At 54.9% G+C, this 13,573-nt stretch overlaps 1 protein-coding gene across 4 annotated transcripts; it reads right to left on the reverse strand.

The window, feature by feature from the left end:
* Positions 1-430: 430 nt before the first annotated feature.
* On the reverse strand, positions 431-13,521 carry Plekhg2 (pleckstrin homology and RhoGEF domain containing G2). Of its 4 annotated transcripts, none has more exons than XM_031385883.1 (19): positions 12,706-13,521; positions 11,957-12,087; positions 11,100-11,359; positions 10,921-11,021; positions 9,757-9,823; positions 9,620-9,666; positions 9,251-9,401; positions 8,932-9,069; positions 8,576-8,779; positions 6,073-6,165; positions 5,901-5,987; positions 5,566-5,599; positions 5,374-5,475; positions 5,233-5,280; positions 5,118-5,156; positions 4,948-4,964; positions 3,501-3,677; positions 2,481-3,381; positions 431-2,091 (listed from the first exon to the last, which is right to left on the reverse strand). In XM_031385883.1, the coding sequence occupies exons 2-19, from the start codon at positions 12,063-12,065 to the stop codon at positions 620-622; spliced, it is 4,047 nt and encodes a 1,348-aa protein (XP_031241743.1). In that variant the 5' UTR covers positions 12,066-12,087; positions 12,706-13,521; the 3' UTR covers positions 431-619. The 4 variants fall into 4 exon arrangements, with proteins under 4 accessions (XP_031241743.1, XP_031241745.1, XP_031241744.1 ...); XM_031385885.1 differs by having other exon boundaries at positions 8,576-8,776; positions 11,100-11,356; positions 12,706-13,497; XM_031385884.1 differs by having other exon boundaries at positions 8,576-8,776; positions 12,706-13,497.
* Between the last annotated feature and the right edge of the window lie 52 nt (positions 13,522-13,573).

The raw sequence follows: 13,573 nt of genomic DNA on the forward strand, positions 1-13,573 counted from the left end.
TCTCTGTGTAGCCCTAGTTGTCCTGGAACTCACTCTGTAGACCAGGCTGGCCTCGAACTCAGAAATCCTTCTGCTTCTGCCTCCCAAGTGCTGGGATTAAAGGCGTACGCCACCACCGCCCGGCCCTTTCTTTTTCTTTTGAGACATGTTGTCATATAACACAGGCTGGCTTTGAACTGTAGCCAAAGATACCTGATTTGATCTTCCTTCTGCACAATGTCAGGTATGCACAATCACACCCAGTTTTATGTAGTACTGGGAATTGAACCTAGGGCTTTGTCCATGCTAAGCACACACCCTACCAACTGAGCTCCATGGCCAAACAGAGCTACAACAAACGTTCTTAGAGCTTTGACATTTTGGGCCACATCAGCCCTTCCCATTCATGGTGTCTACCCATCTCCCATTACCTCAAGAAAGGCAAAACACACAGCATTTCATAAAATTAATTAACAAAATAACCACGACCTCAGGAAGGCCATCTGTGGCCACAGATCCCTGGGGCTAGAAAGCTACAGCCATTTCTGGACCTGTGTCCAGACTCTGCATGTCCTAAGAATGGGGAAAGTTCTTGAAGCTTATGAAGTCTAATGTCCAGGCTTACATACGGAAAGCGGCATCAAGAGCCTCCTGGGCCCTGGGAAGGCCCACAGGCTCCTGGGTGGGGGGCTGCCAAGAGAGCAGGGTGGTTTAGCCGGACCTGAGCTTTAGCTGGTCGTAGCCTCCCACCACCTCCTACCTGAATACTAACTGTGGTGGCATAGCTGAGCCTCCTGGCTGGAGGGGCTGGAGGCTGGGGCTGAGGTGGAGGCGAGGGTGCCCGTGATGTGGGGGCAGAGGAGGACCAGTGACTCTGGGAGGCTACTGTGCCCTCGCCCCCAGATCCCTGGCGTCTAGCCAAGCTCTGGCTGATGTATGAAGCTGCCAGGTACCTTGAGAGGGCAGCTGCACTGGGGCCCAGGAGCTGGCGAGTGGAGAGCGAGGGGCTATGTGGTGGGGTCAGCTCCAAAGACTCTGATGTGGCAACGCGAGAGACTAAACCCCTTGGTATGGGTAACTCCACAGGTGTCTGAACCGAGGAAGTTATTAGGCCTTGAAGATCCCGAGAGCATTCTTGTTCAGTCAAAGGCAAGGCAGCTACTGAAACATGGTCATCTGTGGTGTTCTGTTGGCCCGGTGTAGGTAAGAGTCTGGGAGCTGGTGTGTCTGTGAGCCTGGGCTCTGGACCCAGAAACTCTGGAGCTTCTTCCTGCTTGGGGAAAGACAGGGGCACTTTGGCCCTGTCTGTAAGGCTTTGTGGCTGGGACAAGGGGATGACGGCTGGCACCTGAATATCTTGGGACAAAGATGGTAGAGGGTTGCATGGGATACAGAAGTCCAGGTCACCTCCCTGTGTGGGCACAGATATGGCACCAGGACCCTCCATGTCTGGGAAGTCAGGTGACAGTGGCAGTGGGGTGGTGGCTGGGATCTGATGGTTAGAGCTGCTTGTACACACCGGCAAAGGGCTGACAGCTCGGCCACCGACAGCAGTTAGGTCCTGATCAACGCTGACATCTCTCTGCTCAGCTCCTAGGACATCGTTTGGGTTTTGGCTGTCTTCATGACCTTCTTGCTCGGGCAATGCCACAGTGTTTGGCATCTGGAAGTCTGCCTGACACTCTTGGACAGGAAGGGAAGTGGTGGACTGAACCTGGATCTCCACGTAGTTTCTATGCTCCATAGAAGGAGTGGCAGCTGGAACTTGGCTTTGTAGCTGACTAGTATCAGGCAGGGTTGTGGCAGCTGGGGCCTGGACATCTGGAGGATCTTGCTTGGGCAAAAGGGACGATGTAGATGGAACCTGGATGTTCTGGAAGTTGCTTTGCCCAGGTAAAGGGATGGGAGGTGGAATGCAGGTATCACTCAGACGATCTTGCTTGGGCAAATCGGAAACATTTAGACTCTGGCTACTCAGGTCATTTCCTCGAGTACTCAAAGGTGTAGCAGCTTGAACCAGAACAGCAGGGCCCAGAGGGACAGACTCCTGGGCACAGTTCAGTGGGAAGGCCAGCTCACATACAAGCACATGTCCAAATGCAGTCAGGGCCCCTGTATGCGGGGGGGAAAAAAAAAGGATCAAAAGCTAAGGATGTTGTAGCTCAGCAGATCATCTACCTAGAATCCCCCAGTGAGGGGCTGGGGGCGTGGCTCAGTGGTAGAGCCCCTGCCTAGAATCCCCCAGTGAGGGGCTAGGGTGTGGCTCAGTGGTAGAGCCCCTGCCTAGAATCCCCCAGTGAGGGGCTAGGGTGTGGCTCTGTGGTAGAGCTCCTGCCTAGAATCCCCCAGTGAGGGGCTAGGGTGTGCCTCAGTGGTAGAGTCTCTACCTAGAATCCCCCAGTGAGGGGCTGGGGGCGTGGCTCAGTGGTAAAGCACTGCCTAGAATATGATAGTGGCCCAGGCCCTAGCACCACAGTGGGAAGGAAAAATGTTTAGGTCACCTGGTTCAGCCTCTTCCTGGGGTGGGCAAGGGGATGGCTGGGGTTGGGCCAGGACTCGAGGTCTGCGGCGGGGTGCATTGGTGGATGCCCTAGTCTCAGCTCTCTGCATCTGCTGGATCCGCTCACTGTAGAGCCGAGCCAACTCTCGCACCCGTGACGCTGACCGCTCTGAATGTGGCATTCCTGCCTTCCCGCTGGTGCTGCCTCCACTAAGATCAGAGTCTTCCAGGATCAGCAGAGGTTCTGGGAAGCCAGGCCGGGACAGCTGCCCTTGCTCCAGTGCTTGCCAGGCACTTCGGATTTCTGAACAAGAGCGGTATTCCAGTTCTTCCGGGAATCCTTGGACTGGGGTGCCAGCCTCGGTCTGCACAGCTGGGAATGACACGCCCTCTGTGTCTTCCTCCTGCCCTTCTCTGCTTTCTGAGGGTGGCTCACTCAGTCTTTCTGGATTGTTCCCAGTCAACAGTTCCCTCCTGGTGGCTTGAGGCTGGGCTGCCTCCTGCAGGGGTCCAGGGAGCCAGGAGCCACAGGGGAAAGAGGGGGTGTTGGCCAAGCTGGGAATGTCAGACACACTGGACATGGGTGAAAGGCAGGGCACCTCAAAAACACCAGGGATGTCAGAGAAACTTGGAAGGCAGGGAACCTCGGGAATTTCTGGAAGGCTGGGCATGTCGCTGGGAATCTTAGAAAGGCTGGGAATGCAGGGAATTTCAGTTGCACTGGGACCTTCCAGCCCCTCCAACACATGGAGTGGGGAAGGCTCCCGGTCATCTGTCTCCAGCTCTTCATCCTCCTCCTCTTCTGAAGACTCTCGGCTTGGCAGGGCTTGGAACGGGAGGGGTTCACTTTCAACTGGCACCCTGGAGTCTCTGGGGAACTTGGGAATGTCGTGGGTGGCTGGCTGTAGTGGGTACACAAAGAAAAGCCAAGATATCAGGGGAGATGGAGTGGGCATACTGGGACCGAGGTCTCTGCCTGCCCAAGTGCTTCCAAAACGTTGGGATGGCAGTTTCAGCTCACCCCCGAGTCCCTGAGGCCTCTCTGGTTCAGCAGTTCTAGAATTTCCTCAGTTATGGAAGTCCCCGATGGGTCCAATGTGGGAGGCCCAGCATCCTCCAGGTCTTCAGGAGGGCCAGAAGCAGACACTGGTGGCTGCAACTCTGATGGGGGGTGGAGTTCCCCTTCACTGCCAGCATGCTGTGAGGAGGGAGGACATAGAAAGCAAGGGCCAGGAATGCTCTGTGCTCTGAATTCCCAGCCCCTCCTCCTACACATTGGGGAAGTCAAGGATGACCCCTATACCACCTTATCCTTTTTTAAAATTTTGAATAGGGTCTTATGTAGCCCACGGTGGTCTTGAACTTCTAATCCTCTTACTGTCTCACCACAGGCAGCCTAGCTTCACACCCTCCCCACCCCCCTTTATAAAATGTGTTGCTGGGGATGGAACTCAGGGACTCGTGCATCATACCTGATATTCTACCACTGTTATTCCATCTCCTCCACCCTACCTCCCCACAAAAAAAGCCCCTCTTTTTTGAAAAAGAGACAGGGTATTACTCTATAGCCTGGGCTGGCCTAGACCTCAATATGTAGACCATGCTGGCCTTTAACTCACAAAGATCACTCCACCTTTGCCTCCCAACTGGACTTAAAGAGCTGTGTGGCACCACACTACACCTAACCTGCTAGCCCTTTTCTATTTTCATTTTTGTTTGGTTCTTCAAGACAGGGTTTCTCTGTATAGCCCTGGCCATCCTGGAACTCACTCTGTAGACCAGGCTGGCCTCAAACTCTCAAGAGATCTGCCTGCCCCTTTTTTATCTTTTTTTTTTTATTTTATGTGAGTACACTGTCACTCTCTTCAGAGACACCAGAAGACAGCACCAGATCCCATTACAGATGGTTGTGAGCCACCATGTGGGTGCTGGGAATTGAACTCAGAACCTCTAGAAAAGCAGTCAGTGCTCTTAACTGTGGCAAGAACTGACAGTCATCGGCCCCCTTTTTTATCTTGAGACAAAGAACTCGCCTAAGTAGCTTCAAACTTTTGATCCTCTTGTTTCAGTTTCCAGTGTAGTTTGAATTGTAGGCATCTGCCAGGACACCTGGCTCAAGGCCTCTCTCTTCCCCCACCCCCCACCCCCCTTGAGAGTCTCATAGTCTAGCCTAGAACACGCCTGTAGTCAAGGATAACTGACTTCCAAGTTCTCCTGCCTCTATCTCCTGTGTGCTGGACTTCCAGGCTTGTGTCAGCACAACTGGCTTTACGTGCTGCAAAGGGCTTAAACCTAGAGTTCTGTGCATGCTGGGTAAGCACAGAACCCACTCTGTCATGTCCCCAAGTTTTTAATCCATGCTTATTTTGACCCAGGGTTGTAGAATTTCCCTTCTAACCCAGGCTGTAGAATTCTCCCTCCACAGCTAGGGATTTAGGTGCTCGGGCTCTGACGGGGGCAGTTCTTACCTTGACTTGAGGCTTATCTGGGGATGGAGAAGTAAAGAAACAAGAACAAGACACAGGAGTAAATTATTCCCAGTGACCAATCAGCTGTCCCCTTCTTCCTCTCCCATCCACTCCCAGATATCCCTGGAAAGAGACCTGGACAGACTGACAGACACAGACCAATCACTAACCGTTCTGGGGAAAAATGACATAAGGTTCCTTTGCCGGCTCTGGGGGAAGGAAAACAGGTGTCAGAAGGCCAGGCCATTGGATCCCTGGGTCCCCTTTCAAGTGGTGAATACTCACCAGACTGCCTGCGGCCACGGCGACTACCAGAGAGTCTTGGAGACGGAGCTGTGGGAGAGATGGTTAGAGTTCGGTGTGAGCCCAGCCCTTAGGCCTTGGGAAACGTGCCGGGGATCTGAACCCACATTCTGTTGAAATTACCTGGGTTTCTTCTGCCAGGGGTAAAACTTGGAGCGTCTCGCGGCCGGGGAGAGTCCAGTGGGGACGTTGGGGGTTCTGGGATAGGTTTGCTTTTGGGAGCACCTGTAGCAAGAGTTGGGGGAATGTCTACTTTCTTGGAAGCATCTCCTCTCTTGGCATAGGCCCACAGCCAGCCCTGCCCCCTGGACTCACAGTGTAGGCTGTTTTCCAAGAGAACTTGCTTTGCCTGAAAGACAGAGAGGTGGAGAAGTGTTGGAGGGATAGGGCTGGGAAGGCAGATCCTGAGAATCAACCATTCCCAGGAACGAATGGCTGCTTCTGATGCCAGGCCGATGTTACTGTTCCTCCAGGGGAGGAAATGGAAGGCCAGTGATCACAAAGCAAGATCGTACTGGATCCCAAAGCCAGAAAGCAGAATTCTGCAGGTTTAGCCATCGGGTAGTACAAGGGTCCCACTTGTATTACTCAGGGGTCTGCCGTGGAGACTGGGGTCTGGCTCTCAAGGCCCCTTGTTGGCAGGTCCATACCTTGGCAGGGATGGAAGCCGGGTGGTTCTCAAAGAAGAGGCGCTGGAGACAGTGGATCCACAGCCGTTTCTCCTCTTGGTTCTTGGCCTGGAGTGAGGTAGGTGGAGGTGAGGGAATCTTGAGTTCTGAGCTGGAGTGGGAATGGGCGTCAGCCAGCCCACCCTCTGCATACCTGAAACAGGTGTCTGTGCTTGGGGATGGTCAGATCCGACACCTTAAATCCCAAGGGGTCTCGAGGCGTCTCACTTACACTGAGGTTACAACACTGAGGAGAGCAGAGAGGGCGGGATGCTAAGAGCTGACCAGCACCAGGCACCCTTCAGAAAATACTGGGGTTCTGATCTGCTACAGAGGCTCCCCACGGGCTGTTTTGCCTTTTAACCCATCAGGCTGGGCTCTGGTCACCCCCTTACCAGATTCCTCCCTCCTTTCATAAAGATACACTCCCACCTGTTCCTGACCCCCATGAAGAAACTTTCCAAACCCCCCCCCCCCAACTTTCCTCGAATTTTTAAATGATGCCCAAGCCTACCCTTCAGGTATTCTGATCGACTACTTTTGTGGGCAATGGCAATTTTTTGGTTTTGCTTTTTGAGGTGGGTTTTGTGTATCCTTGGGTATCCTGAAATTAGCTCTGCAGGCCAGACTGGCCTCAAACTCATGGAGATCCACCTGACTTGAGTGCTGGGATTAAAGGTATGGGCCATCACCACCAAGCCCCTACATTTTTAAAATGTCTAAGACTCACTACCTAGCTCAGACTAGCCTCAAAGTACTACTCCTCCTGTCTGAGCTTTTCCAAGGCTGGGGTTACAGGCACGGGTCACCACACGCCTGGTTTCCCCTGCCCGCTTTTTCCTTTTGAACTGGGATCTCCCATCTCCTAAGTCAGCCTCAGTAAGCTTGTAGTGGAGGAGGATGACCATGGACTCCCAATCCTGTTGTCTCTACTGAATGTTGGGATAACAGGCATGCACTAGCACAGCTGGTTTACTCTGGGTTAGGGATGGAATATGGGCTTCTGTTCATGTGAAACAAGCACTCTAACCACTGAACCACCCTGCTAGCTCATGGCTCCTCCGTTGTTTTTAATTCCCGAAAGAAATGCTGGCTGAATATGATGGCTCACACCTGTAGTCCTAGTACTTGGGAGTCTGAGGCAGGAGAATTAAAGCAAGTCTGAAGTTAGCATGGCCTATGTATCAAGTTCCAGGCAGCTAGGCTATACACAGAAGGCTGGACGGAGGGCTGAGGGGGCAGATGCACTGTATGCCTCCTGAAGATTGGAGTTCAACTCCCCCCATGCCCCATTTCCACATGTGGTAGGACAGAACTGAACTGAGAGCTCTCCCTACCACCCCTTCCTCACATACACACAAGTCAAAAGCATGTGGGCCTTCACCACGTGGCTCCTTCTACCCCTCACTCTGGAGGGCGGACTCGCTTGATGTTTTTGCTCTTACATCCTAAAGTCTTTCCCTTTTTTTTTTTAAGAGATTTTTTTATTTTAAAGATTTGTTATTATAAATAAATACACTGTAGCTGTCTTCAGACACACCAGAAGAGGGTGTCAGATCTCATTACGGGTGGTTGTGAGCCACCATGTGGTTGCTGGGATTTGAACTCAGGACCTTTGGAAGAGCAGTCAGTGCTCTTACCCACTGAGCCAGCTCCCTAAAGTATTTTCTAGTCTTTAATCCCAGCACGAGGGAGGCAGAGGGATCTGTGTGTTTGTGACAGGCCATGCACAGCTATATAATGAAACCATGTCTCAAAAACAAACTGTGTATCTGAGAGAGAAGCTAAGCGTATGGGAATCCATGTGCCCCTGGAAGCCAGAGGCTTTGTACCCCTATAGCTGGCGTTTAGTGGTTTGGAGCAGCCTAATGCAACCACTAGGATCAAATCTGGATGCTCTGTAAGAGCTATCTGTCCAGCCCTTACATTTTTATTTTTACATTTACTTGTGTATGGGGGAGTGTACGCACCACCAAGTTGCCAGTGGAGGTCAGCGGACAAGCCTGTGGCATCTTCACGCACTGGGCCCTGTGACCACCAGCTATGTTCACTGTTGCTTTTTTTGGTTGTTTTGAGACAGGGTCTGGCTTACTCTGTAGTCTTAGCTACCCTGGAACTCAGAGATCAGTGTGTCCCTCCTGAGATAGGCGCTCACTTCATGACCTACACTGGCCTTGAGCCCATCTTACTGTAGGTCTTACTGGCCTCAGGCTTTTACTTCAGTGCACCCCCCCCCCCCATATCCCCAGTAAGCTACCATGCCCCACTTTAATTTTTTTTTTTTTTTTCGAAACAGGGTATCTCTGTATAGCTCTGGCTGTCCTGGAACTCACTCTGTAGACCAGGCTGGCCTCAAACTCAGAAATCCACCTGCCTCTGCCTCCCAAGTCCTGGGATTAAAGGCGTGTGCCACCACTGCCTGGCACCACTTTAATGTTTTTTATCAAGCTGCCTGGGACTGGTCTTGAACCTTCTCTGTAGCCCACCCTAGTCTTGAACTTTTGATCCTCTTGTCTCAGCTTTCCCAGTAACTGGAATCAAGGTCAAATGTCACTGGGCCCAGATAAATATGGAAGACAGTCTGTCCCTTCTGGGTATTCAGGTGAAGATATATTATTAGTTTTGACTGTCTGAGCCAGACCCCACTCTATACTCACAAAGATGTGGCCCTTGTAGGTGTATTCAGGCCCCCGACGCTTGGCTACCAGCAGCATCCGGGAGAACAGGAAGAGCAGGCGCTCACCCCCACGAAGCCTGGGGCCTCCCCCACCTCCCCCACGGAAGGTGCCTTCCAGCACTAGCTCTCCAAAGGCGCTGAGCTCGGGGCCAGTCCAGCCACCCAGCCGCCGCTGCACTTCCTGCTGGGACCACACCAGGCACAGAGAAAGGCCCCAGGTTGGTGACACACATATACAAGCCAAAACAGAGAGGTGTTAGTGACAGGGACACACTGAGCAATGTCCCCCAGCTCAGTCCCCAGTTCAGGTGCCCCAGCCCACCCCGGGGGGGCCACCTGCAGGCGTGCAGCATGCTCTTGCTTGCGCTTCATGTCATTGATGTACCAGGCCACTGCAGTCATGGACACAATAGCTTCCTCCACCATCTCTCGCCCTCCAGTGTCCGGGCCCTCTGCCCAGTGCTTGCCCAGTTCCTGACAGTCATCCAGCAGAGTAGACAGGATGGGGGAGAAAAGAGGAAAGAGAAGGAATGAGATAGGAGGCAGAGCAACATGAAAGGGGAGGGACAGACCACAGACAGTCATGGTACCAAGGGTGGCTGTTAGACCCGACCATGCCCCCTCTCCACAAGCCAGGCCTCGAGGCACAGCTGACCTGCAGCAGGAGATGGTACTTCAGGATGCGCTGAACAGGCTTCAGCAAGAAGCTCTGCAGAGGCAGGGAGTGGCGGAGCTGGGCCTGACGCTCCTGCAGCCACAGAGTGGCTGGTGGGGACAGTGACAGCTCTCGGAGCAGGGCCAGGGAGCTGGGGGTACAGCATAGATCAGTGGTGGCTGGTGCTCCAGCAGGCAGGGCTGGGAGGAGGCGGCCAGGGTTGGGGATGATCAGGTCGGTGACTATCAAGGTTTAGAAGGGGCTGCCCCTGGGCACGGGGTTGGGAGTGGTAAAGGGTGGGGGAGAGTGGCTTGGCACATTGGTTCACGGGAATACCCTGGGGCCGAGCAGGAAGTCCCTCTGCCTCACCTTGGGTAGTTCATGCAGTACAAGGTATAGATGTCAAAATCCTCGCTCTGTGGGGACACGGGAGTCAGCCCCACCTATATTCCCATGGCCCCATGAGTCCCCAGCTCAGCCATCCTCAGAGGCTGATTCCTACTCACCCTTTGCACAAAGCACTCGGCGATGCCCCCTGCACTGTTGCAGCCCTCCAGGTCCTCCAGGAGCTCGCTGTGGGGGAGGGGCAAGGTAAAGGACTTGCCTGCCTCCTTGTCCCACGACAAGACTCCAGAGAGCAATAGACAGGTAGGAAGGAGCCTCGGATGGCTACATGAGAAAGCACAGCCCATTCGTTCTATCTTTGCACAGCTTACTATTATTCAGCCTGATAACCCTGTCTCGGCAGGCATGTCATGACCTAGGGAGGGACACCACAGCCCTGGGAAAGGCTGGTGTTGGTAATGCCTAACATCTTAGATATCTCAGAATATGTTGTAAGCCAGGGAATGGTGGCACTACCCTGTAATCTCAGCGATTGTGGGCTACTTGGTGAGATTCTAGTCTTAAAACAACAACATCAACAATGGGGGGGAAGGGCAAGCTGAGGACATAACTCTGGAGGCTGAGGCAGGAAGATCTCAATTTTGAGGCCAGCTTGAATGACACCAGGAGCCCCCAGGTGTGGTCGTGCACACCTATAATTCCAGCTCTTGAGAAGTGAAGGCACGGGAGTGAGTTAAATGTCTTCAGTTACCTAGCAAACTCCAAGCCAGCCTAGTCATGAGAGACCCCGCTTATCTCAAATAATAAATCAAATCACAAAAGCTTCTCTTTTGCTGGGCGATTGGTAGCACACACCTTTAATCCCAGCACTTGGGAGGCAGAGGCAGGCAGATCTCTGAGTTCAAGGCCAGCCTGGTGTACAGACTGAGTTCTAGGGCAGCCAGGGCTACTCAGAGAAACCCTGTCTCGACACCTCCATTCCTCCTAAAAAAAGCACCTCTTGAGATTCTGAAATGCCACACTTGGACCCTAGTGTCACCTTCACTAGGACAAGCAACCAACCAGGTTTGTCCAGAGCTCAGGGTGTCCTAGGCCCAACAGAAGTATAGTGGTAAACTGGACACTCGGACCTCACATGACGGGAGGTCCGAGAGCCCACCATGGCATCTGGATGGGTCCTCACTGTCCCCATCATGCCCAATGTCACCACACCTCACATGCCGGTCTACACAAGGCCTCTATGAGGCACTCAGGCTAGTGTTAGGATATAGCCCCTCCTCTGCCTCGGCAGCCGGTCCCCTTGTGGTCCCCACCCTGTCCCTTACCTGCTAAACTCATAGATGTCCTCGATGTTGGCAAACAACGTGCCCACCTGCTCCATGTTCAGCCCTAGGGCCCTGCCATTCATCAGAGGGCCCAGGTAGTCCTGTGTGGATGACAAGGGTTACCGAAGCCAAGGGCCCGGCTTGGGTCACTGTGGTCTTCAGGTGCCTGCCCACCTCACCTCCACGATGCTGCGAAGGTCCCGGACATATGCCCGCTCTGTCTCCACAATCTCCCTGGCCACGCGTTCCAGCCTGGAGGGCTTCACTGAACCCTGGATTCCCACAGGCGACAGGTGCAGGCGTATGGGGGGCTCAGGCAGGGGCTCTGGCCTGGAGACTGAGCAGGCTGGAGATGGGTCCCCCTCAGAGCCCACAGTGCTCAAAGAGGTGGAGCTGCCAGAACCCCTTGGAGAAGCCATGGTGGGGGCTGCCCGAGCTGCTGAGGTGGGGGAGCAAGTGGTCAGGGCTTCCCAGACACACTCAGCTGGCAGTTCCCACGGGTCTCTGCTTCACTACTCTATCTGTCCAGTCTGATCCTGTACCTATCAGGGTTCCTTCCTTCCTCTCTGGGACTTGAACCTCTACTGCTGTTGTTCACCTCTTCCATCAACCACACCTATCATTGTGAACCTGTCCAACTGACCCTGTCACTCCTGTAAGCACAGGCCCTTTATGTTCAAGTCCAAATTCCTCAGATCCACGGGCCCAATCTAATAATGCAGCCACTGTAGATCCCTTCACCTAGCTCCCTTTCCACCAGGAATCTCTCACCAGCCCTCCCACCCCCCTCACACTCAACTCTGTCCAATTACTTAAAGGTGCAGCTGTGGGCCTTTGCACATACTGTTCCCTGCATGCAGAATTCTTCTTTGTGTCCAACTCCTTTCTCCTGACTTCTCAGCTTAGCAGTCTCCTCCGTGGTGACAGGGCTGGGCTGTCTTGGCCGTGCTCAGCACTAAGCGAGCCACAGAGGGATGCTCATTGTCCTGAAGGAAGGGACAAATGCCCACAGGCTCCACCTGTCTGGGCCGCTCACCTGTTGGAGTATCACTCCCAGCTGCGCAGTCGCAAACTTCACCTTGGTGGCCACACCCGAGCCTAAGGCTGGGTTTGGACAGGCTGAGTCCCCGGGCTCCCTCGGGCATGGTTGACTGACACAACTCGGACCTACAAAGAGACCCACTTCTTGGGAACTAGACTTCACCAGTCTCCTGGCCACTCCAACACACAGATAGGGTGCTGGAAGTTGATCTAAACCCAAGGAGGGGGCCCAAGAAGATACAAAGTGATAGAAAGAAGGGGCTGAGAAGACAAGCTAAAAATGGAAAAAGGTCGAGACAAAGAACGAAGAATGCAAAAGTGCCTGAGTCTGCAAGTCCCATCTGTCTGGGCTCCCCCCCCCTTCCCAAGGCTCAAGGATCCTGGGAACTCTCAGGCTCAGGCTGAAGCTGAGGGCGAGGGGCAGGGCTGGGAAAAACCGTGGGCGGGAGAGGCCGCGGGGTCCCAGGGGAGGGAGGAGGCTGGGGGACCGGATGCCAGGGTCCTACAGACGGTTCCTTACCCCGCCCAGGACGGCGCACTGGGGCGCTGGCCCCCGAGTCCTCCACCCAGCTCCAGTCGGTCCCTCGGCGCCCCAACCGCGGTCCCCACCGTTGGGTCCTCCCCTGTGCAGTTGCAGCCCCCAACTCCAGCCGGCGCCTCCGCTACCCCCCGCCGGCACGCCCCCTCATTGTTCCGCTTCGGCGCCGCCCCCTCCCCCAGCCCCGGGCCCCTCGCTCCCCTCACCTCCCGGGGAGCCACGGGCTTTGGGGTCGGGAGTCCCGCGCGTCTGGATCGTAACGCGCGCTCCCTGGGGAGGCTCGCAACCCAGACTTAAGGTCGTGAACTTGGGGTTCTCGGACTCCAGAATCCGGGGAGAGTTGGGATCCAGAGTCCGAAGTCTCGGTGTTCTAAATAGAAGATGCTGTAACCTCTACTCGAGTCTCAGACCCGGGCGCTGGGGAACCCAAATTCCTCAAGTCTTCTAGGTAGGGCTGTGTGTAGTCGGGGGCACTGGGATTCCAGAGTTTCCAGAACCGAGGGGCAGGGATGAAGTCACCTCCGGGAGGGACCGTGAGGACGGGCTAACTCCTCGGTCTCCAGGAGGTGATGGATGCTGCAGCCCTAAGCCGAGGCGCGAGGTCCTGTCCCCAAGTGGCTCCAGGAGGGGGTCTTGGACTCAGAGTTGGGACCCCGTGGGAGGGATGCACGGCCACAGATCCTACGGTCTTCGAAGCCGGGTGCGGGACGAGCCTCCAGCCTCGGGGCTGACTTCCCGAGCCCCGGGCTCCTCCAGAAGGGGGCGCTGGGCATCAGAGGTCCCGGCCCCTGTGCGGGAGCCGGGGCTTGAGGGTCTCTTAAAACGCGGGACAGAGGTCCCCGACGCCTGGGTTCGACCCTATGGACGCCTCGGGCTGCGCGATGAGCGTCCTGGGGTTCTGGGGGCGGCATCTGGGGCGGGGAGGGTCGGGTCCCAGATGTGGGGCGGGGGGCGGCCGCCCGAGGCTTCTCCTCCCCCTGGCCGCCGCGGCGGCTCACATCCTGTTCCCGCCTGCTGGGGGGGAGGGGCCGCCTTCCGGCACGCCCTCCCGCAAACGCTTTTAAAAGATTTTCC

The sequence above is a fragment of the Mastomys coucha genome, unplaced genomic scaffold (assembly GCF_008632895.1).
Source record: "Mastomys coucha isolate ucsf_1 unplaced genomic scaffold, UCSF_Mcou_1 pScaffold21, whole genome shotgun sequence".
NCBI classification, from domain to species: Eukaryota; Metazoa; Chordata; class Mammalia; order Rodentia; family Muridae; genus Mastomys; species Mastomys coucha.

Coding starts and splice junctions, on each gene's coding strand:
- Plekhg2 (XM_031385883.1), bottom strand. CDS start 12,065: ATGCCCGAGGGAGCCCGGGGACTCAGCCTGTCCAAACCCAGCCTTAGG. Junction 9,824..10,920: donor GACATCTATGAGTTTAGCAG/GTAAGGGACAGG, acceptor CCTCCCCCACAG/CGAGCTCCTGGAGGACCTGG. Junction 8,780..8,931: donor AGCATGCTGCACGCCTGCAG/GTGGCCCCCCCG, acceptor GTGTGGTCCCAG/CAGGAAGTGCAGCGGCGGCT.